At 51.5% G+C, this 23,479-nt stretch overlaps 1 protein-coding gene across 2 annotated transcripts; it reads left to right on the top strand.

The window, feature by feature from the left end:
• Window positions 1-260: 260 nt before the first annotated feature.
• On the top strand, window positions 261-7,053 carry KCTD14 (potassium channel tetramerization domain containing 14). Of its 2 annotated transcripts, none has more exons than XM_053311661.1 (2): window positions 261-807; window positions 5,533-7,053. In XM_053311661.1, the coding sequence occupies exons 1-2, from the start codon at window positions 760-762 to the stop codon at window positions 6,202-6,204; spliced, it is 720 nt and encodes a 239-aa protein (XP_053167636.1). In that variant the 5' UTR covers window positions 261-759; the 3' UTR covers window positions 6,205-7,053. The 2 variants fall into 2 exon arrangements, with proteins under 2 accessions (XP_053167636.1, XP_053167634.1); XM_053311659.1 differs by having other exon boundaries at window positions 5,530-7,053.
• The last annotated feature ends 16,426 nt before the right edge of the window (window positions 7,054-23,479 follow it).

Here is a 23,479-nt window from a genome sequence, read left to right as displayed (position 1 = left end):
AAGCAATCTGGGTGAGATCCTTAAAATCCGAGTGGAACCAGGAATTTCGGGGGGGACGGGGGACGGATGGCAACTGTACCAGATGTGGCCTTTGATCACCTTAGAAACAAATCAAGGAACTGAGCATACTTTTATTTGCATGAATCTTTATTACGGTCAATGACCCATAACGAATTGAGCATACTGCGTCTTTAAAAGAGGAGGACAAAAGAGCTGGTCAGCATAGGCTGCCAAAGCAGGGTGTAACCGGTTCGGCAAATGACAGTCACAAACACAGGAAAAGGAGCGTTTAGGGCTATGCTGACTTGTGCAGAGTTGTGAGCCGAAGGCGGGGGACAGGTGGGCAGGAATTGTCCACCTGTTAGTCACCAGCTTAGGTGTGGTGAGCGAGTGAGGAAGGCCGGCCACCTTCCTGTTCCCTGCCCCACGGCTTTCCCAAGGACTGTTGCCAGAAGAGAGGCCAGCCAAAACATTTCCTCCTGCAGACTCCCTCTCTCTTTCATCTGGGACTCGCTGAGCCTGAGAGGAGAGCTTGGAAACGCACCTGTGGCTGCAGAGAGACAGGAGGACGCAGGCAGGTGTGTGCGAGCGCGGACGAACCTTTGTCTGGCCTGTGTCTGAACCTTTACTGAGAAGGTGACCAAGAAGAATGTGCTGGGGGAGAAACAGAGAAATCAACCCCACTCCGTCCCACACCTCCTGACTTTCAGCAGTCCCCCTGTGCCTCCGTCTGTGCAAGTCTGGAGTGGGTGGAAGAAGATGAGCATTTCATCCCTTGGGAAACCACCTGGGGGCAGCATGCAAGTGGTAAGTGAGGTAAGGGCGCCAGCTTTCAAGGGCTGCCCGGAACAGATTGGTGGGAGAGGTCGTGTTGTGCCTCAGTGGAAGAGTACCTGCTTTTAATGCAGAAGGTCTCAAGTAAATTCAAGCCTCAGAATCTCCAGCACAAAATAATTTGGGATTACAGGGATGGAATAAGTTCTGCCTGCATCCCTAGAGAGCTGCTGCCAGTCAAAGCAGACAGTACTGGGCTAGATGGACCAAGAGTCTGACTCAGTAGGAAGCAGCTTCCTGTGTTTGACAGGAGCTTCCATAGCTTAGTGGCTGATCTCCTGCTGAGACAAAATGGCAAATGCACTGTAAGCAAGTGTAAAGTGATGCATATTGGGGCAAAAAGCCTCACCCAACTTCACATATACACTGATGGGCTCTGAGCTGTCGGTGACTGACCAGGAGAGGGATCTTGGGGTCGTGGTGGACAGCTCGTTGAAAGTGTTGACTCAGTGTGCGGCAGCTGTGAAAAAGGCCAATTCCGTGCTAAGGCTTGTTAGGAAGGGGATTGGAAATAAAAATGCTAATATTATAATGCCTTTATACAAAACTATGGTGCAGCCAGATTTGGAGTACTGCATACAGTTCTGGCCACCATATCTTAAAAAGGACATTGTTGAACTGGAAAAGGTGCAGAAGAGGGCAACCAAGACGATTAGGGGCCTGGAGCACCTTCTCCATGAGGCAAGGCTACAGCATCTGGGGCTTTTTATTTCAGAAACAGGCTCTCCTGCTGTTGTGAAAGTCCAACTCCCTTCCTCCCCAGCCACAACTGCAGCTGGGGATGATGGGATTTGTAGTTCAACAAGGGCCAGAGAGCCTCCGGTTGGTTGTCCCTGATCTAGAAAAAGCCAGTGTTTACTATGGCATCCAAGCCTTACCAATCCTGGCTGAATTTCACCATCATCTCCTGGCTTGTTCAGCAATTCTGGTTTGGAAAACAGGACTTGCTGGCTCTGGATGGCACATCAGATCCTGTTTGTTCTAAACCGAGAACAGAAGTAGAGAATTTCCTCCTCTTGCATGCAGAGGGGAGGGGTGAGGATGCAGCCTGAGGGCAGCTGTCAACGCTCTGCAGAGCCAGGATTAAACCAGGGTTCTGCATGACTGCTGAGCATGAGGCCGTTCTGTCTCGTGACTGGGCTGACCCAGCTCAAGGCTGAGAAGTATAATATAGGACATAAATGTCTTTTTTGTTTAACTTCGTCTCAAAAATACAAAAATGTAAAATGCAGTATAGATGCTGTACAAATAGATATTTTATTTATTTATTATTTTATTTATTGTTAAATTTATATACTGCCTTTCATTAAAAACAATCCCAAGGCGGTTTACAAAAGTTAAAAAAGATACAATAAAAATGACAATTAAAATATTAATCTAAAAATATAAAACCAATCTAATTTAAAATCCATAAAACACAAACATAAAAACTATATGTGAGTAAAACACATAGAAGCAGCAATAAAAACAATCATGTAAAGGCCTGGATTAAAAAGCCAAGATTTAACAAGCTTTCTAAAAACTGTGATGGAGTCAGAGGAGCAAATGGCCACTGGGAGAGCATTCCAGAGTCTGGGGGCAGCAACAGAGAAGACCCTGTCCCGAGTGCATGACAGCCTAGCCTCCCTCATTGTCAGCAGTCGGAGCAGAGCCCCCTCAGATGACCTTGTCAAGCGGGCAGCAACACTTTTGAGCAGGCAGTTTCTCAAGTACCCCTAGATAGATAGATAGATAGATAGATAGATAGATATGAATTGCTAATTCCCTAAGTGCCTGCCTACAGGCAGTGATGGGCTGGAAGGGGGATAACAAATTAGACTGAATGCAGATAAGACGGAGGTACTTATTGTGCAGAGTCAGAACCTGGGAGACGATTTTGGTCTGCCGGTTCAGGATGGGACCTGGCAGACCAGAAGGAACATACTTCCCCAGAAGGAACAGGTACATAGTCTGAGAGTGCTTCTATCTCAGGTTGAGGTGGTGGCCAGAGGTGCTTTCTATCAGCTTTGGCTGATATGCCAGCTGCATCCATTTATTGAGATGAATGACCACAAGACACTAGTACATATGCTGGTAACCTCCAGACTTGACTACTGCGATGTGCTTTATGTGGGGCTGCCTTTGTAAGTAGTCCAGAAACTGCAGTTGATACAGAATAAGGCAGCCAGGTTGGTCTCCAGGTAATCTCCGAGACAATATTAACGGTAAAGTGTACTGTCAAAACAGTGTCAACTCCTGGCGACCACAGAGCCTTGTGGTTGTCTTTGGTAGAATACAGAAGCGGGGAACCATTGCCTCCTCCCGCGCAGTATGAGATGATGTCTTTCAGCATCTTCCTATATTGCTGCTGCCCAATATAGGTGTTTCCCATAGTCTGGGAAACTTCCTATATCGCTGCTGCCCGATATAGGTGTTTGGGAAACATACCAGCAGGGATTCGAACTGGCAACCCCTGGCTTGCTAGTCAAGTCATTTATCCGCTGTGCCATTATTATTCCTTTGCTAAAAGAGCTACACTGGCTACGAATACGTTTCTGGGCAAAATACAAGGTGCTGGTTATAACCTATAAAGCCCTAAACAGCTTCGGCACTGGGTATTTAGGATAATGAAGCTATTCCCACGATCACTGGAAAGCGGGCTAAGGGAGCTTAGCCCGATTTCCAGTGGTCTTGGGCACCACCAGGGGAGCCCAGTGCTCCCCAGGTGGCTAGCCCGCCTAAACCACCCTCCTCTTAAAAGAGGTTAACAGAGCAAGCGCTCCGTCAGCTTCCTCCCACCCCAATGTCGATCGCGTGAACTGCCCTCTTATCAACACAAAACATCTCGTCTATTCATTGGAACATAAGAAGCTGCCTCATACTGAATCAGACCATTGTTCCGCCAAGCTCTGTATAATCTACACCAGGGTTGGGCAAACCTGACCCTCCAGCTGTTGTTGAACTACATCTCCCACCATCCCTAGCCACAATTTACTGGAGAGGAGAGCTGGTCTGGTGGTAGCAAACATGACTTGTCCCCTTAGCTAAGCAGGGTCCAACCTGGTTGCATCTGGATGGGAGACTTGATGTGTGAGCACTGTAAGATATTCCCTTTTAGGGATGGAGCCGCTCTGGGAAGAGCAGAAGTTCCCAAGTTCCCTCCCTGGCAGCATCTCCAAGAGAAGGCTGAGAGAGACTCCTGCCTGCAACCTTGGAGAAGCCACTGCCAGTCTGTGTAGACAATACTGAGCGAGATGGACCAATGGTCTGACTTGGTATATGGCAGCTTCCTATGTTCCTATGATGCGGGTTGTAGAGGTCCAAATTTGCCCAACCCAAGTCTACATAGTACCTTCTCCAAGGTTGCAGGCAGGAGTCTCTCTCAGCCCTATCTTGGAGATGCTGTCAGGGAGGGAACTTGGAATCCAGAGCGGCCCCATCCCCTAAGGCAGGGATGTCAAACTGTGGCCCTCCAGCTGTTTTTGGACTACAACTCCCATAATCACCAGCCACAGTGGCCAGTAGCCAAGGATGATGGGAGTTGTAGGCCAACATCTGCAGAAGGGCCAGAGTTTGATATCCCTGCCCTAAGGGGAATATCTTACAGTGCTCACATGTCTCCCATTCAAATGCAACCCAGGGCAGACCTTGCTTAACAAAGGGGACAATTCATGCTTGCTACCACATGCTATTTATATCATAAACACTGAACAATAGAAATATATTCGCTTTGTTGATTCAGTTATGTCATATGACTATACCCAAATGTTCTTTCAACAAGAGAAAGAGAGGACATGGGAAGTCAAAAACGTAAGAACAGCCCTGCTGGATCAGGCCCAAGGCCCATCTAGTCCAGCATTTTGTTTCACACAGTAACCCACCTCTCTCCTGCTGTTGCTCCCCTGCATTAATAAGGTTTAATATAAGGGCCCACAGGAATTCTCAACTAGGTTTAACTGTCCTGTTTTCATTTCTAGATACTGGCGGACATCCAGATTAACACTTTACTAGTGCAAAGATATTGCACTAATCAATGCTTTTCAGTTGGGAACTTGTGTTCCAGAGTAGTGTTGCCCCAGTGCAACTGATTGTGCTTTAGAACCTAAGAACAGCTCTGCAGGATCAGGCCCAAGGTCCGTCCAGTCCAGCATCCTGTTTCCCACAGCAGCCCACCAGATGCCTCTGGGAAGCCCACCGGCAAGAGTTGAGGGCATGCCCTCTCTCCTGCTGTTGCTCACCTGCAACTGGTGTTTTAAGGTATCTTGCTTCTAAAGCTGGAGGTGGCCGGCTCAACCTGTGGCACGCCTCCTGCTGTGCAACATCTTCCTCAGTCCACATATGTTGTCGGGCATGGTATAAAGCTATCTGCTTTCCTTATTGCAGAAGTGCAATGCTTGTGCAAGCGGACCAAGAGCGCAAGGTATTTTACCACTTTGAGCATCCTCTCATCTGCAGAACCTTCTTGTGTGGGTGCATCTTTGTTTCTTGTACTGGTGTAGTGTTAGTCTAGAGGTCAGCCACCATGTTTAAGCTTATAATTAACGGCCTGAAAAACACAGTGTGACATGGATTCTTCTCAGCCTGGGGGGTCCCCAGATATTGCTGGACTACAACTCCCATCATCCCCAGCTACAACAGTTGAAGGCAACGTTTGGGAATTCAAATCAGAGAACCCCTGTTGTATGACATTTGCACATAGGGTGTTTTTTTTGTTAGCAGGTGAAAATCATCGAGTTAAACGTTGGTGGGGACATCTTCACAACCACCCTGAGCACCCTGAAGAAGCATCCTGGTTCCAAGCTGGCGGAGATGTTTGCCAGTGGCCAGCCCCAGCCCCAAACAGACTCTAAGGGGAGGTACTTCATCGACCGGCCTGGGACCTACTTTAAGTACATCCTGGAATATCTGCGCAGCAACCAGGTGCCCACGCAGTGTGTCCAGGATGTATACAAAGAAGCCCTCTTTTATGAGATTGGGCCCTTGGTCAAGCAGCTAGAGGATTCCCCTCCGCTCTTTGGCGAGCTGGTGGCTAGAAAGCAGTTCCTCGCCTGCGTGCCCAATTATACGGAGAGCATTGAGCTGATGGCCCGCATCGCCCGGGCAGAAGCAATGGCCTCGCGTCGTTCCAGCGTCATGGTGTGCGTGGTGAAGACCGAGGAGGATGCGACCAAGTGCCAGGATGCCCTCAACAGTCTGGACATGTGCAAGAAATCAGTGGTCAAGTTTGGCCCCTGGAAGGCCCCGCCAAGTATCCTGGACTTACTGGATTGCATTAAGATGGACGTGGAGGCCAAAGGTTTCAAGACCTCCTTCCATATCTACGTTCCAGAGAAGGGCTTCCGGTTCAAAACCAGTGACTACTTCTACACATTCTTGTTCAACTGGTGGTAGCAAAAATCCACTGCTCCGCCACATTCATATAAGTGGGTTTTTGGTTGTGGGTGATTGTATTCTTAATAGCCTTGACACCTTGATTTTCACAATAGAATCTTCCCAGTTCTGCTCCGTCCATACCCGAGTGACTTAATTGGGACACTCCACATTTTATTTCTGGCATGTAGAGCTGTTCAGATCTCCGCTGCCAGTTTAGGCTGCCTCTGCATTTAACGACTGAATACAGAACTGCAATCCTATGCACACTTAGTAGAGCGTAAGCCCCAATGAACTGAATGAGTAAACCCATACGTAGTTAAGATTGCTCTCAGGAACTGCAAAGAAGGAGCTAGTAGGAACCAGCTTCATCCTTGTAGTTTTCCCCATGGCTGCCACATACCCAAGTAGGGGGGTGCACGGTTCGACCTAAGGTTGAATTGGTGGTGGAGGAGGGGGTTACCTTTACGGTTCGGGGAGGGTGCTCTTAGTTCCCCCACTGCATTTCCTCCACCAGTGCTGTCCTTAAAACTGGTCCCGTGGGGCGGCTGTATGCCCTCTGTATGCCCCGGTGTGGGTCGGACCGGAAGTGGCCAGTGTGCGTGCATGACAGAGGAACATAGGAAGCTGCCATGTACTAATTCAGACCATTGGTCCATCTAGCTCAGTATTGTCTTCACAGACTGGCAGCAGCTTCTCCAAGGTTGCAGGCAGGAATCTCTCTCAGCCCTATCTTGGAGATGCTGCCAGGGCAGGAACTTGGAACCTTCTGCTCTTCCCAAAGCAGCTCCATCCCCTGAGGGGAAGATCTTCCTGTGCTCACACATCAAGTCTCCCATTCATATGCAACCAGGGCAGACCCTGCTTAGCTGGGGGGACAAGTCATGCTGGCTACCACAAGACCAGCTCTCCTCTCTCCTCTCTTCTACTTCCGGTCCGCTGCACACTGGCGCGGCAAGAGGGTATACAGCTGCCCCATGGGACTGGTTTTAAGGACAGTGCCGGTGGGGCAAGTGTGGCGGGGAGGTAAGAGCACCCTCTCCAAACCTTAAAAGTAATCCCCCCACTGCTGCTGGTTCCACCTTTGGTCGAACCTTCTGAACAGGTTCATAAGAACATAAGAACAGCCCTGCTGGATCAGGCCCAAGGCCCATCTAGTCCAGCATCCTGTTTTGCACAGTGGCCCACCAGATGCCGCTGAAAGCCACAGGCAGGAGTTGAGGGCATGCCCTCTCTCCTGCCATTACTCCCCTGCAACTGGTACTCAGAGGCATCCTGCCCTTGAGGCTGGAGGTGGCCCACAGCCCTCCGACTAGTAGTCATTGATAGACCTCTCTTCCATGAAGTCATCCAAACCCCTCTTAAAGCCATCCAGGTTGTTGGCTGTCACCACATCCTGTGGCAGAGAGTTCCACAAGTGGATCACGCATTGTGTGAAAAAGTACTTCCGTTTGTTGGTCCTAGACCTCCTGGCAATCAATTTCAAGGAGTGACCCCTGGTTCTAGTGTTGTGTGAGAGGGAAACAAATTTCTCTCTCTCCACTTTCTCTACCCCATGCATGTTTTTATAGACCTCTATCATGTCACCCCACAGTCGTCTTTTTTCTAAACTAAAAAGCCCCAGGTGTTGTAGCCTTGCCTCATAAGAAAGGTGCTCTAGGCCCCTGATCATCTTGGTTGCCCTCTTCTGTACCTTCTCCAGTTCTACAATGTCCTTTTTAAGATGTGGTGACCAGAACTGCACGCAGTACTCCAAGTGTGGTCGCACCATAGTTTTGTATAAGGGCATTATAATGTTAGCCGTTTTATTTTCATTCCCCTTCCTAATGATCCCTAGCATGGAATTTGCCTTTTTTACAGCTGCCGCACATTGAGTCGACACTTTCAACGAGCTGTCAACCACAACCCCAAGATCCCTCTCCTGGTCCGTCACCGACAGCTCGGATCCCATCAGCATATACTTGAAGTTGGGGTTTTTTGTCCCAATGTGCATCACTTTACACTTGCTAACATTGAACCGCATTTGCCATTTTGTCGCCCACTCCCCCAGTTTGGAGAGATCCTTTTGGAGCTGCTCACAATCCGTTTTGGATTTCACTACCCAGAAGAGTTTGGTATCATCTGCAAATTTGGCCACATCGCTGCTTACCCCTGCTTCTAGATCATTTATGAATACATTAAAAAGCACCGGTCCCAGTACAGATCCCTGGGGGACCCCACTTCTTACTTCCCTCCATTGTGAAAACTCTCCATTTATACCTACCCTCTGTTTCCTGTCTTTCAACCAGTTAGCAATCCACACATGTACTTATCCCCTTATACCATGACCGCTAAGTTTCCTCAGGAGTCTTTGATGAGGAACTTTGTCAAAAGCTTTTTGGAAGTCCAGGTAGACTATGTCAACTGGATCACCTTGATCCACACACTCGTTGACACTCTCAAAGAAGTCCAAAAGGTTGGTGAGGCAAGATTTACCTTTGCGGAAGCCATGCTGGCTCACTCCCAGCAGGACCTCTTCTTCTAGGTGCTTTACAATTTTATCCTTGAGGATGCTTTCCATCAATTTGCCTGGAACGGATGTTAGGCTAACCAGCCTGTAATTTCCCGGATCGCCCCTGGATCCCTTTTTGAAAATCGGTGTTACATTTGCTACTCTCCAGTCCTCTGGTACAGAGTCCAAATGCAGGGATAAGTTAAATATTTTAGCAAGGAGGTCGGCAATTTCACATTTGAGTTCTTTGAGGACTCTTGGATGGATGCCATCCGGCCCTGGTGATTTGTTAGCTTTCAGTTTTTCCAGACAGTTTAGAACATCATCCCTTGTCACTTCTATCTGACTCAGCTCTCTAGCCTCCATCCCTAAAAAGCCTGGTTCAGGAACAGATATATGCTCAGTATCCTCTGCCGTGAAGACAGATGCAAAGAACTCATTCAGCTTCTCTGCAACCTCCAAATCCTCCTTAATAATCCCTTTCACTCCCTCATTTTCTAATGGCCCCTTAAAAGGACCATCGAACCAGGGCCAGGGTTTGCCCGTGTGGAGCTGAGGTTGTTGAATCTTCTGCTCATGTTCTATTGTACTGCCATATTACAGAGATGCTTGGGCTCGGTTAATCCTACCATTACTGTCAAAATAGCAAGGGCACTCGGATGCTTTCTATTTGCAGATTTGATTGTCTGATAATAATGATGCCATTTCTTTAAATGTTGCAACATATTCTTTTGCTGTCTGCAAGCTACGACCTGAGTTAGCTGGATTATCATTATTTCAAGCTTTCTCAAAGTTTTAGATTATTGTTGGACATCTATTTCTGTCAATATTGTCTGGTCATTGACTGTATTTCTAAATAGTAGTATCTGATGTATCTGATCCTTGATCGTAATAATATATATATATTTAACCTACTTACTTACTTACTGTTGAACCGATTAATGCACATCCCTACACCCTACACTTAGGAGAGGAGAGCTGGTCTTGTGGTAGCAAGCATGACTTGTCCCCTTAGCTAAGCAGGGCCTGCCCTGGTTGCATATGAATGGGAGACTAGAAGTGTGACCACTGTAAGATATTCCCCTCAGGGGATGAAGCTGCTCTGGGAAGAGTAGAAACTTCCAAGTTCCGTCCCTGGCCTCTCCAAAATAGGGCTGAGAGAGATTCGTGCCTACAACCTTGTAGAAGCCGCTGCCAGTCTGTGAAGACAATACTGAGCTAGATAGACCAATGGTCTGACTCAGTATATGGCAGCTTCCTATGTTCCTATGTTCCATCCGAGCGGCCATATGAATAGGCTTCCAGCTAGTGGCCATCAGAACCTGTTGGGGTAATGAATTCCATCTGTTAAGAGAGAGGGAGACAGGTTGGAGAGCTGCCACCATCCAGCTCCTTTGTCCCCACTGAAGTGGCCCCTCCCTCCCCTAACTGAGACCAGGGACCATCTTGCTCTGGGGTGAGGGATAGAAGAAAGAAGTGAGACTAAGGCCCATGTCAAGAGATGCAAATGTGTGGCTTGATATATTGTAATGCTCCTTATTTAAGGTGGAGTTTTTTTGTAAACCTCTTTGGGAGGTTTCACCTGAAAAGTGGTATGTAAATGCAAAATAAATAAAAAATCTAAAAAATAAACTATGATGTGAAGAAGCACTTCCTTTTGTTCATCCTGAATGCATCACCCACCGATTCCATTTGTGGTTCCCAGTTGTTAGATTTTTGAGAGAGGCTAGGCTTGTTCACACAACCCAAAAGAGGGTTGATGGAGCCACCAGTCAGGGTAGGATAGGAGAGCTGTGTGTGCTCCTGAGCCGTGGTTGTGTGAACTCAGAAAGTACGGTAGGAGACGGGGAGAGTGACTGTGTTGGAACCGGGATCTGGGCAGGGCAGCTTTTCATCCACCCTTGGTAAAACGCTGGGGACGGAATGTGAGTAGAGTGCTCTCGTCCAACCCAACTCCTGTTTCCCTCTCCTCCTACCCTGCTTTCCGAGTTCATATGACCGCAGATTGGGAGTTTGCACGGCTTTCTTGCTCTGGCTGGTGGCTCCTCTGACCTTGTTTCAGGTTGTGTGAATGAGCCTAGTAATTTCTCTTTCTTTCCCCACCTCCATTTGTAATTGTTTATACTTCTGTTATGATCTCCCTTCAGTTGGGCGCTTTCCAGCTTAGCTGCTCAACAGCAGCAAAATGCTTCTGTTCAGGCAAATCTCATTTGAAATGTAAACAGCAGGGGGAGCAGTCTTGCAGAAACTAACAACCCCCCAAAACAGCAACTTTCTTAAACAGGATATACGTCATAGCACTATATCTCAGTGATTAAATTCAAAACAAGGCATTGCAAATATGAACGGCCTCCTACTGTGAGCATAAGGACTGCAGTGTCACAACACAAGAAGTGTGGAAGCACACTTCAGAGATACAATGTGACCCCTTTGCAGAGTCTAGTCTGAAAAGCGACCTGTGTCTGTTGTAAAGTGACCAAGATCTGTAGTTTCAGTTGGGAGTGCAATCCAGGTTCTTGTTCCTACTAAGACATGAGGTCCATTCACATGTTATGTTCAATACTCGTACAATGTGTATACAGTCATTCACATGTTATGTTGATTCACAGGTACAGAAGTATACTTACTTCCTATCTGTACCACGCTTTTGAAAAGCTTGTATCTAGGTTCACTTTTAAAATGAACACAGGTACAGTCATTCACACAAACACATGTATGAGCGCACAGACATCTGTACACTTGTACAGCATAATATCTGAATCAGGCTGTGCTGGGTCCTGATCAGTGTTCTCCCCCCCCCCCCCCAATCTGTGTGCGGAATGTGTTGGAAGTTAAAGGACTTTGCACTGTCTCTGTCTCAGACAGTGGAGGACGGACTAGTAAGTCAGATTGGTCATCACTTCTCCACTGCTCTATTGCTAATCTCAGGGACTAACTTCCTTTTCTCTCTCCCCTACCTGTCCTTCTACCTTGCAACATGGCAAGCCTCTCTCCCTGCACCATGTGTGCAGAGAAGATGCAGAATCCATCTGCATCCAGCTAGATAGATAGATTAGAGATCGTAACTCCTCACTTTCCTATCTAGAATGGAGTTCCTTAATAAAGGCCTTATATATTGATTTGAAACTATGAATTGGCTCCAAGTTACTTTACTCTCAGCATACACGCATGCCTAACTAAATCCGCTGTGTTGTGCCTCTGTGCACTCTGCTATAATGAGAAAGGGATTCTCTCACTAGGGATGTGCATAAAACCGGTTCTCCCGGTTCGGTTCGGGTCCGGACCGGGTCCGGACCGGACCGGGGAGGTTCGGTTCTGGTTTTGCCGGACCACCCCCCGGTCCGGTTTGGATCCGAACCGGTTCGGATCACAAAAAGTGGCTGGTTTTGAAGGGGACATTGTGTTCTACCTGCCACCCAAATTTCAAGTCGATTGGACCTTCCTCTGATTTTTTACAAATTTTTTTTAAAAAATTAATTCTTGCCCATAACTCGCAATGTGGAGCCCTTAGGGGCAAAAAAGCTGGGGTGGGTGGTAGCCACCCATGGGTGTCCTCCACCCCAAAAATCCCAAGGCAATTGGTTGCTCCTAGTATTATTGGTGAATTTTTGAAGAAAAATTTTTTCCCATTGCCTAGAATGGGGGTTTGGGGCTGCCCCAGACCCGCCTCTGTGGGGTGGCAGCACCCCCAAAGTGGGTCCGGGGCCATGGCAAAAATGCCCTCAGTCCCTCCCTGCAATCCCCGTAGAGATAGGAGTGATGGTTCTGTTGTTTTTCTGAGGTGTTCTGAGTGTAGATTCTATGATAGCTAATGAGATTTCCAATGAGACACCATGAATCCACTCTCATTTGCTATCACAGAATCCACACTCACTCAGAACACCTCAGAAAAACAACAGAACCATCACTCCTATCTCTACGGGGATTGCTGGGAGGGACTGAGGGCATTTTTGCCATGGCCCCGGACCCACTTTGGCGGTGCTGCCACCCCACAGAGGCGGGTCTGGGGCAGCCCCGAACCCCCATTCTAGCCAATGGAAAAAAAAAATTTCTTCAGAAATTCACCAATAATACTAGGAGCAACCCAACAATTGCCACCCCATCTTTTTGGCCCCTCTCTCTGGGCGCCCTAACACGTAACACCTAGTCAGTCCATCTTAATGCCTACCTACTACCACCACTCCTATCCAAGCAAGTAAGAGGAGGACACTCAGAGAGACAACACCCACTCTCTGATCTAACAAAAAGGCCACTGCTGTGCTGCCTGCCAGCACAGCAGCAGCAGCGGAGCAGCACACTAAGCACAAGAGCAGCACACACAGAGAAGAAGCAGGAGGCGGAGCAGCAGAGCAGCAGACCTGCCGCTCTGCATGATGGGTGACGTGATGCCCAAAGAAACCACCGCCTCACTCAGTGCCTGCCACTGACTAGGCCCGACAGACAGAAGCCAGCCAACCTGCTCTGCTCTGCTCTGATGCTCCCCATGGATGATGCACACACACCCTACATCTGCATCCCAATGACCAGACCAGACCAGACCAAGTGCGCAGAGTCAGCACAGGCCAGCAGCCACCAGCCCAGAAACAACAACAGCTACTACTGCTACCACCACAACCAGTGTTGCCGCTACAATAACATTCCCAGTCCAGTCACGCGCGCCACAGCCTGAGCCTAGCACACAGCCAACAGCTGCTGCCAGCCAGTGCCTGGCAAGCCCAGCCAACATGAGGAGGAGAGAGCTAACAAGTAGACGGCGCACGCACATCACCAACCCATCACGACGGCGCAACTGCAAGGGGAGAGGGCACAATTACAGGCAGGAGGAGGAGGAGGAGGCAAGGCAATCCTAGCACAGATTTGAAAGTTTAAAATCCACCAGGACATCTTCTAGAATCTAGACTTCTGTTTTTTCTACCACCAGCTGTAGTGTCTAGTTAGTCAGTGTGCTGTGCAGCTGAGCTGAGCTGAGCTGAGCTGCGTGTGAGGAAGGGTGATTGTAGCTAGTTCTTCAGTTTCAGCAGACTGAGCATTGAGCATGGGCAGTGGCCTTGGGAAGCAACACAATTACACGACACTCACCTGCTGCTGCTGGTCCTAGAAGTTGCCTCTTCTCGTCTTCACCTCTTCGTGTGTGTGTGTGTGTGCAGTGAGTGCATGCCTTTTGCCTTGCTGGAAAGAAATGCTTCTCTGGTCCACCACCACATATCTGCTCAAGGACACAGAGGCCCAAGGCAGAGGTGGTGGTGGCACCAGTGTGAGTGCATGTGTGCTGGTGGTGTTTGCCACCACAGGTGTTTTGTGTGTGTATGTGTGCGCTGCTAGCTAGGAGGGGGGAGGGAGGCAGGGAGGGAGGCAGGGAGGCAGGGGGGAGGAAAGGGGAGGGGGAGAGGGATGTAGAGGGGATTGAAGGGGGGAGGGTCCGGCTCAGAGTTGGTCAGCCACATATTTGTGCACACACGTGCTCACGTGTGTGCTTCGGTGGGAGAGACCAGACTCTCATCATCTGCCAGACCGGGGTTGGGGGCAGGTGAGGCGGTGGTGGGCTGGAAGGGAGGGAGGATGGAAGTTGGTGAAGAGGAAGGGGAGAGGATGAGAGGGGAAGGATGGAGGGAGGCATGGGGGGGAGGAAAAAAAAATGTAGACAGACACACACCAGAAAGCATCCACACACAGAGACAGTGCTAGGCATCCATTCACACAGACAGACAGACAGACAGACAGACACACAACAGGAAGAGACAGACTGAGCCTGCACCACACACACACACACAGACCCGATTCCCCCCCTGCACAGTTATCAATCAATATGTTGTGTTGGCAGCCAGTTCATTGCTATTCTGATGGTTTTGGGTTTTTTGCCATCAGCCAACATCAACAGTGACCACAATCAAGATGAACATAAGATGATAATAATTCATTCTTTTCATTTCAAAAAATCAACCAATCATTTTCTCCATGTAAACCAAGCCCCCCACACATGATTTCTGGTGACATTTTCAATAAAATCAATTCATTTGGCATTCATCATTTTGTTCTCCCTTTGTCACCTTTTTTTCTTTCTTTTGCATAATTTTGAGGCTTGATTTTGACATGGGGTTTTTAAAGAAAAAATTATTTACATGTTTATTTACTAGTATTTACATATCTACACTGCATTTTTGAACGTATACCCGCCGCTGCCGCTAAGTCTAGTACTCCGTGGGCTGTGCTACTTTGGGGGGGTGTGCCGTGCCCACGCCAGGTCCCCAAATGCTGACAGGTGGATAGATAAAGGGCCTGTGCTGGTCAGCATTGGGTTTCTTTTTAGGTGGGCGTGGGCATTGTAAACATCTGGCCAGTCGCAGCACTACAACTACTACTACAACTGCATCTCTGTGTGGGCACACTACACGCTGCGACTGGCTGGCACGGCTCAGCATCTGTCACGTCAGCTCAGCTAGAGGTGGAAGGGGGGAGGGTAGGGATAAGCAGAGGTCGAGCCAGGCAGGTGACCAACCATGGGGCAACCCACGGTAATCACTCGCCCGTCTCAAACTGCAGCTTGGGGTAGCCCAACAGGGGGAGGTTCACCTTAAGGAAGACCAGCTGCTCCACCAGACCAGGGTCCAAGCGGGAGCGAGAGGGTATCACCACGTCCCCGGCACGTGAAAACACCCGCTCGCTCTGGACACTGGTTGGGGGGCAGGAGAGGAGGCGCACAGCCACCACCGCCAGGTCCGGCCAGACTTGGCGGCGGCTCGCCCAGAACTGTGCGCAGTCCACGCCGTCTCCCTCCACAGGCTCCTCCAAGTACTGCGCAACGCATTGCTCAGCACTGGAGGGGGGCCTGGCAGGTCGAGCCTCCCGCATACCAGGCATGGCGCCATAGCAGAACCGCTGAAACCACTGGGCGGATCTCGAGTCGGTAGCAAATGGCTGCTGCGATGGCGCCGCCTGGGATGCCGCGCTGCTGGACTGGGAAGAGGGAGGGGAAGGGGAAGCTGACGCCGGCTGGCCGCCCATGCTGCTGCTGGGTGCGGGTTGGGCCGCGAGGGCTGCCCCCGCACCACCACCAACACCCTGGTCTCTGCGGGCCCTAGCGGCCTCCTCCTCCCTAACCTTCTCGACCAGGATGCCCTTCCACCTGGGCAAGTCGTCGGCACTCACGGCATTGCCCTTGAGGGCTGGGTGACAGAGACAAGCGAGGACATACTCCTCCCTGTCTCCCAGCACATCAACGAGCCGCTTGTCAACCCCAGACCTCAGCCTCCCAGCCAGAGCACGACCCTCTGGCGTGGTCAGAGAGATATGGAGTCCACCCATCAGCTTCTCGAGACCAACAGCTGTGGGCAGCGCCTGGCTCAAGGGAGTGGTGTCGCCACACAAGCCCTTCGTGGCAAGCTGGAAGGGCTCGAGTGCCGACACCGCCTCAGACATCTGCTTCCACTCTGCGTTCGAGAAGTCGCAGACATCCAAGGACTCGTCCCTCGCCAGGGTGACAAGGGCTCTCTCCTGCTCCAACAGGCGCTGGAACAGGAGGAAGGTGGAGTTCCACCGCGTCTCCACATCCGTAGGGATGAGATGGCGAGGAAGGCCAAGGTCATCCTGCTTCTGGCGAAGCAGTCTCCTGGACTTCTCGCTGCGGTGGAAGTGGGCGGCCAGCTTGCGGGACTTATCCACAAGCGTGGCCGTGGCAGCAACAGCAGCTGCGATGGGGCGGGCCCCCTTCTCCTGGGACGCCTTCAGCTCCTTAAGGCCAAGGGCGTCCCTGACGGTCAGATGGAGCGTGTGTGCCATACACCGTATGTTCACACAGTCCATGACTGTCTCGACAGCGGCGGTAACGTTGGCTCCATTGTCGGTGACAATGAAGCCGCGGGAGAGGTGTGGACACCCGCCAATCCACTCCTCTATCTGGCGGTCGAGTACGGCCGCCACCTCCTCCGCGGTGTGCCTCGTGTCCATCGTCTTCACGTGCAGGACGGCCCACCTGTGCCGTAGTGCAGCGGGAGCCGCGCCGGACCCGGAAGCATCGCCCGCGGAGGTCCCCTCACTCTCCGGTCCCCACCAGTGGGCAGTGAGGGCCAGGAAAGAAGCGTGCATCCCACTGACACTGGTCCAGAGGTCAGTCGTGAAATGCACGCTTGTCCCGGCCGGAGCTGCACGCAGCTCGGCCGACACGAGCTCCCTGCACCGGCAGTACAGGGAGGGGACCACGTTCCGGCTGAACGTCGTCCTTGAGGGGATGACGTATTCGGGAGCCAGGTATTGGAGAATACGGCGGAAGCCGTTGTTCTCGACCACCTGAAACGGCTGGTCATCGGTGGAAATCATCTCCCCTATGAGGCGGGTGAGGTGATGATGGTCCACGCGAACAATACGCTGGCTGCCCGAGGACTGCGTCCACCGCTGGACGGGCAGTGTAGCCTGCCTGCTGGCTGGCACACTGCCGCTGCCCGCCCTAGTGGCAGATGCACAAGGCGCACTAGCGCTGCCAGCCTGTCCCCTGAGACCTGGGTGGTGACGCTCTAGGTGTCTCCACATAGGCGTCGTACCCAGGTGCGCAGGGTCCCTTCCACGGCTGACAAGCATCCTGCAGTGGACACAGCGGGCGTGGAATGGGGCATCTTGAGGGACCTCAAAATGCACCCATACACCACTGCCCTTGGCCTCCTGCGCCCTGGGCGCCGTCCTAGGCCGTTTCTCGCAGGGTGGCTGCAGTCCTGGGGGGGGGGCGGCCGCCGCTGCCTGCCCACTGCTGCCACCCAACCCGCCCCTTCCGCCCTCCACAGCGGAGGAAGGGCCCGGCTCAACTGGCATCGGAGAGGCAGGCCTCTCCTCCACCACCTCGCCAGACCGCTCCCCACCAGAGTGTCGGGCTTCACGAGGGGGGGCCCCACTGAGCGGCGAAAGGATAGGGGGAAGGGGCCCCAGAGGGAGGGAGAACCTGGCTGCATCGCTGCCAGCCGCACGGTCCTCACCGCCCTCTACCTGCTCTTCCAACTCCACAGTCTCCTCCACCTCAACAACTGGCGGTAGCTCAGCAGCACCTGGTGCCGCCGGCGAGGAGGGACCCGCCACAGCCCTAATGGTGCCTCTGCCTCTGCCGCGATTGGCGGCAGCAGGCGTGGGGAACTGAATCCTGCGCACCAAAGATGGGGCCGGAGCAAAGAATTCTCCAATGGGGAGAACTGGGGTGTCCTCAGGCTCCCCGTGTCCTCTCCCTCCCCGTGCCGCAGGCGCACCCCGCACCTGGCCTCTCCCACCTCTGCCTGCCAGCCTTGAGCGAGCCCTGCCCGCCACACGGCGCTCAGACATGCTGCTAGGTCAGAAGGAGGGAGACTTTAGGAGGAAGGCCAGAGAGGGTCAGAAAAATAATTTGGAGGGGCTTAGGGGCCAAAAAAAAGGCAGCTGATTTGGAGGCGGCGGGGGGGAAGTTTGTTTTCAAAAAAGGAAGCCAATTGGGGGGAAAAGAAGACTTTTTGATATGGGGGGAAGCCAATCGAAGTGAGGGGGAGGGTGTCCTTTTTGAATTTGGGAGTCAACCACCAAGCCAATTGGGGAGATGGGTCTGGGAGGGTTTTTTTTTAGAAAAATAGGGGGTTAAAGGGTGGAACCCCGGTGTGGGAGGGTGGCACGGGCAGTTGGGTGGAGTAGTTGTGGTGTGGGTGGCAAGTTTTTAGCTTTTTTGGGGGGGGGAGTGGATGGGGGGAGGGCACAGCACCTACCGGGGGTGGGGGAGGGATGCAGTCAACGCTTGGGAACCTGCAGATCAAAGGAGGAAACCCTTATTTAGTGAACTGGAACACAAAGTGTGGGTTCTGGGGGGTGGTTCTCAAGTAATGCTCCTGTGGGGGGAGCATCAAACTCAATGCAGCCTATTTAGTGACTCTGAATTGCACACAACCAAAACCAGAACCCAGTCACACCAACACAGAGGTTGAACCCACCCACTCTGTGACTCTGCCCGCCCAATGCCATGGCAAGCAAGCAGCAGCAAACACTTGATGGCAGCCTCATGGATTGAACATCATGATCATCATCATACGTGTGTATTGGCCCAGCATGTAGTGGCAGCATCAGAGCCCAGCCAGGACCCCACTCAGACTGCCCCAGAGGCAAGGAAGCACTCTGGCATGGCATGGGCCCAGCATGTAGTGGCAGCATCGCATCAGAACCCTGGACCCCACTCAGACTGCCCCAGAGGCAAGGAAGCACTCTGGAAGGCACCTGTTCAAAAACCACCTGCAAGACGCATGCAATGCAACGCAACACACAGCAGCAATTTCTTTACTGGGCATGGGCATGAAGACACAAGTTTTACAACAGTACATCTCCTCTCCAAGGTTCCCTCCCTCCTCCCCACACCCAAATGCATTTCAGAATAGGGGTGTCCCTATTTAAAACCGCCAGCTAGGGAGAGAAAGGGGCAACAAAAGGTGCACAATCGCACACGCACTAACCCCTCTTCTTCCGGTCCTTCTCCTGCCGCTCACTGCTGGTCACGGATTCGCCGCCGCCAGCCAGCCACCCTGGGCTGAGACACAGCAGGGCGGCCGCACGAGGCACACAGGCAACCGGGGTAGTTCAACAACGATGGAGGGGCAGAAGTGAGGAGACAACACTATTTGTGTCGCTCAACTCACCCCCAAGCAGAGACAAAATCAACCAAAAACTATAAAAAGAAAAAAAAAACCGATGGCAGCCGCCAGGTGGGTAGGCTACTGTGTGCGGCTGCAGCTGTGGGAGAGGAGGTGGAAAGTGAAGGGGAGCAGAGAGAGAAAAGACTAAGAGAGAGAGAAAAGAGAGGGGGGGCAGGGACAAAGAGAAAGAGAGGAGAGAGAGAGAAAAGAAAGAGAGAGAGAGGAGAAAGAGAGATGATAGAGAGAAAGAGGAGAGAGGAGAAGCGCAGCGCAGCAGGGAGGGGGGATTCAGGTGTGGGGGGAGGACACAGCAGTAGCAGCGGTCCAAAGAGGTGGGGGGAGCAGAGAGGGTGTGTGTGGTTGGGGGCTAGTGTGTGGCAGGGGGCCTGGGGTAAGTGGAGAGAGTCGGGGGCAAGGAGGAAAAGAGGTGGGGTGGGGGGAGCAGAGAGGGTGTGTGTGGTTGGGGCTAGTGTGTGGCAGGGGGCCTGGGGTAAGTGGAGAGAGTCAGGGGCAAGGAGGAAAAGAGGTGGGGTGGGGGGAGCAGAGAGGGTGTGTGTGGTTGGGGCTAGTGTGTGGCAGGGGGCCTGGGGTAAGTGGAGAGAGTCAGGGGCAAGGAGGAAAAGAGGTGGGGTGGGGGAGCAGAGAGGGTGTGTGTGGTTGGGGGCTAGTGTGTGGCAGAGGGGTGTTGGGGGGATGGGGAGGGGGCAACAACAAACAGCAAAGGAGAAACTGGAACAACTCGGGCAGCAGCAGCGATTAGGCTGGATGGGGTGGTTGGGGGAGGAGCTGGGCCTGGGCTAGGGTCTGGGAGGAGGGAGGGTGGGGGGCAGGCAGGGGGGGAGGAGGAGGAGGAGGGTAGCAAAATATATAAAACAATATATATCAAGAGAACACAAGCCAGAAGTTTTAAAAAAAAATGAAAAGAAAGACTATAACCAGCAGAAAAAACTTGGGTGTGGGGGTGTGGGGAGGGGGAACCAAACACAGACTCTGAGGGGGGCCACTAAGTGAACAGAGACAATGAAACCACAATTGCTGCAAATTAATAATAGCAAATGAATAAGTGGAACTGCAAGCAAAGAAAACTGGACTCTGTTTGGCAGCAGCAAACTTGGGAGAAGGCTGGATGGGGTGGGGTTGGGGTGGGGTGTGGTTGGACTTGGAGGGGCAAGTTTGGAGCAGGGAACCAAAACTGATTATATGGGACAACAAGAAACAACAACAGAATCCTCTGGGGGTGGGGGGGAGGGATTCAGGGAACCAACTCGCAGGGCAGCAGCAGTCAGCAGAAACAAACAAAATGGTACAATTTAAGCAAAACCAGCAAGCAATATATAAATGAAACCAATGGAATGCAATGTGAAAATAAAAAAGTTGGACAAAAACAAGGCAGGACAAAGAGCAATAATTAATGGAAGAAGATTTAAAGCAATGAGGATGCAGTGGGTGGGAGTGGGGGAGGGGGAGGGTAGGCCCAAAGGATGAGAAGGGAAAGGGGGGGAGGGGGGGAGAAAAGCAGACAGACAAGGAACAGGGAAAATTGGGGGAAATTAAGAAGAAAGTAAAGTGAAGTAACACACAGTATACAGACAAGAGACAGACAGAGAGAGGAGACACACAGAGAGTCACAAAGGGCAGGTGGACAAAGGATTAGACAGAGCACACACAGAGAGACACAGGACACAGTCAGGACTCACAGAGACACCAGAGCAGCCAGCAAAGGGCAAGCAGGTCTCAGAGATGATCCCACAACTGCAGCCAAGAGAAGTTTCCAGAGAAGAGGCTTGGGTTTATATAGGTTTGAAATTCCCTCCTTTGGGAGCCCCCACCTTTGCACTCCCCCCACGGCCAACAGGGTGCCAGCTCTCAACAGTGCAACAGCCAAGCAGCCTACCAGACCAAAGGACTCATTCTGGCCAATCAAGGATCAATAGCGCAGCCAATACAATGCCTGGAAATAGCATCACAAAATGGATGCAAGGAGGAGCAAAAGTTTCGGGAAGGAGACACAAAATGGAGGACACACTTGGAACTTTAAAGAGACACTCCAGAGACTCAATTTCGTTCCCGAACCGGTTCGGGAAACCCGAGCCGGTTCGGTACCGAACCGGCTCGAATTCGGTCCGGCTCGGTCCCCGGAACGGCCCGATTCGGTCCGGGATCGAGCCGCCGGATCCGGACCGGTTCGGACGAACCGGTCCGGATCCGAACCGAACCGCACATCCCTATCTCTCACCACAGAGAATTTCCAACAGAATGAGCTTTGTTCTGGGCAGCAGTATCAAGGCAGTATATGCACATGTGCATTCAGAGTAGGGCCAACCTGAGTGGGTTATAAAATTGACTGAGCGGACATCAAAAAAACATGTAAGTATGTGCACATGTTTCCTCTCAGAGGAAACACTGGTCTTGATTCTACGGAGATCTGTGGATACCTTCTCTGATCATTTGTTCTCTTTTGCCACATCCCACTCCTCATTGTCTGTGGTCTTCGAACAGCATTTTAGACTGTAGGCCCCCAGCCTGTCTGATCAATTAAGCACATAAAGTAGCGTTTGATATTTCTTCTTTTATTTCCAAGGCAGCTGTAGATTTAGCACCTTAGGGCAGAAGTTCTCAGACCTGGGCTCCCCGCATGTTGTTGGACTAGAACTCCCATCACTCCACCAGCCATTGCGGCTGAGGCCATTATAGCTGGGGATGATGGGTATTGTAGTCCAACAACATAGTCCAGATTAGTTCATGTTTACTTTAAAACTCTGCTGGGACTGTTGTCTTCCACTGCAGCACAGATCTATTATCTAGATGTCTGAAATTTGGGCCCCGATGCAGGGGCAGCTCACTAATGAGGCAATGTAAGGTAAAGGCTTCAAGTGGTGCATGCCCCATGGGGCGGCAAATGCGGGCATCCTGCCCTGCTCCTCCCACATGTGGGCACACTGTTCTGCGCATGCATCTCATCTCCTCCTGTCTCTTCGACTGACGCCTCTCTACAGCTGAGATTGGCTGCGTCTCCTCCACAGGAGCTGTCGTACAAGGCTCCGTTTCTTTTTCAGTGTCCCGTGCGTCGGTCCCGCTTGCCTCTGCAACATCTTGCCTTTGAGGTTGCTGCACTCCCTTCACTGCTCTCACACTGCCTGTCTCCTCCTCATCCTCGGAATCCGGCAGCGTGCCCATGACAGGGAGGTGCTTGAAACACAGAGTGGCTTCTAGGAACATAGGAAGCTGCCATTTAATGAGTCAGACCATAGGCCCATCTCGCTCAGTATTGTCTACACAGACTGGCAGCAGCCTCTCCAAGGTTGCAGACGGGAATCTCTCTCTCAGCCCTATCTTGCAGATGCCAGGGAAGGAACTTGGAGCCTAGAGGCTCTTCCCAGAGCGGCTTTATCCCCTGAGGGGAATATCTTCCAGTGCTCCCACTTCTAGTCTCCCTTTTGTATGCAACCAGGGCAGATCCTGCTTAGCTTAAGGGGACAAGTCATGCTTGCTACCACAAGACCAGCTCTCTTCTCTTGCAAGGCAAACAAGAGCAAATGTCACTATTCTCTCTTGCTACTTCACTGGCTGGATTGTTCTCTTTCTGCTGCACACAAGAGATGTCCATTGTGTGCCTGGAAGGTAAGCAGACAAGAGAAAGGGAAGGTGGCACAAGAGAAAGAAGGTAGGGTGGAGCTGTCCGGGAAGGCCCTTGATGTGGGTTTGAGGGGCATGGCCAGTGTTGGGGTGTGGCCAGCAGCGGCTTGGCATTGCCTCAGGTGCAGCCATTGCCATGCAAACAAGCACTGCCTCCAGTGGTTGCTACTGTTGTCTACACTGCAGGGGCGGAGCCACCATTGGGCCAATGGGTTCAAAGAACCCGGGCCGCGCCCAATCAGGGGCCACACCTCGTGTCCCCGTCACGCCTCCCGCATCTGACGTCAGACATGGTTGTGATGTACTAGGGTAGACTTGACCCAGTTGGGGAGGTTCGTTCCTGGGCGGATGGAGCCCAATAATTATCAGCCCAGGCGAGAGGACATAAAGATCAAAGCTTTATTCTGCCTTAAGTAACAGAGGTGCTGCTTTGGCTAATGCTCGAAGCAGGACAAAGAATAATTTCAAACAGCCATACCTTTATACAAGAAAAATGCAAAAGTCATCCACACAAGAAAACAGCATGTTGATGCCAGGGTGCCTAACC

The sequence above is a fragment of the Hemicordylus capensis genome, chromosome 3, assembly GCF_027244095.1.
Source record: "Hemicordylus capensis ecotype Gifberg chromosome 3, rHemCap1.1.pri, whole genome shotgun sequence".
In the NCBI taxonomy this organism is placed as follows: Eukaryota; Metazoa; Chordata; class Lepidosauria; order Squamata; family Cordylidae; genus Hemicordylus; species Hemicordylus capensis.
The sequence above is the reverse complement of the archived record's forward strand: the minus strand, read 5'-3'. Positions and strand labels throughout refer to the sequence as shown.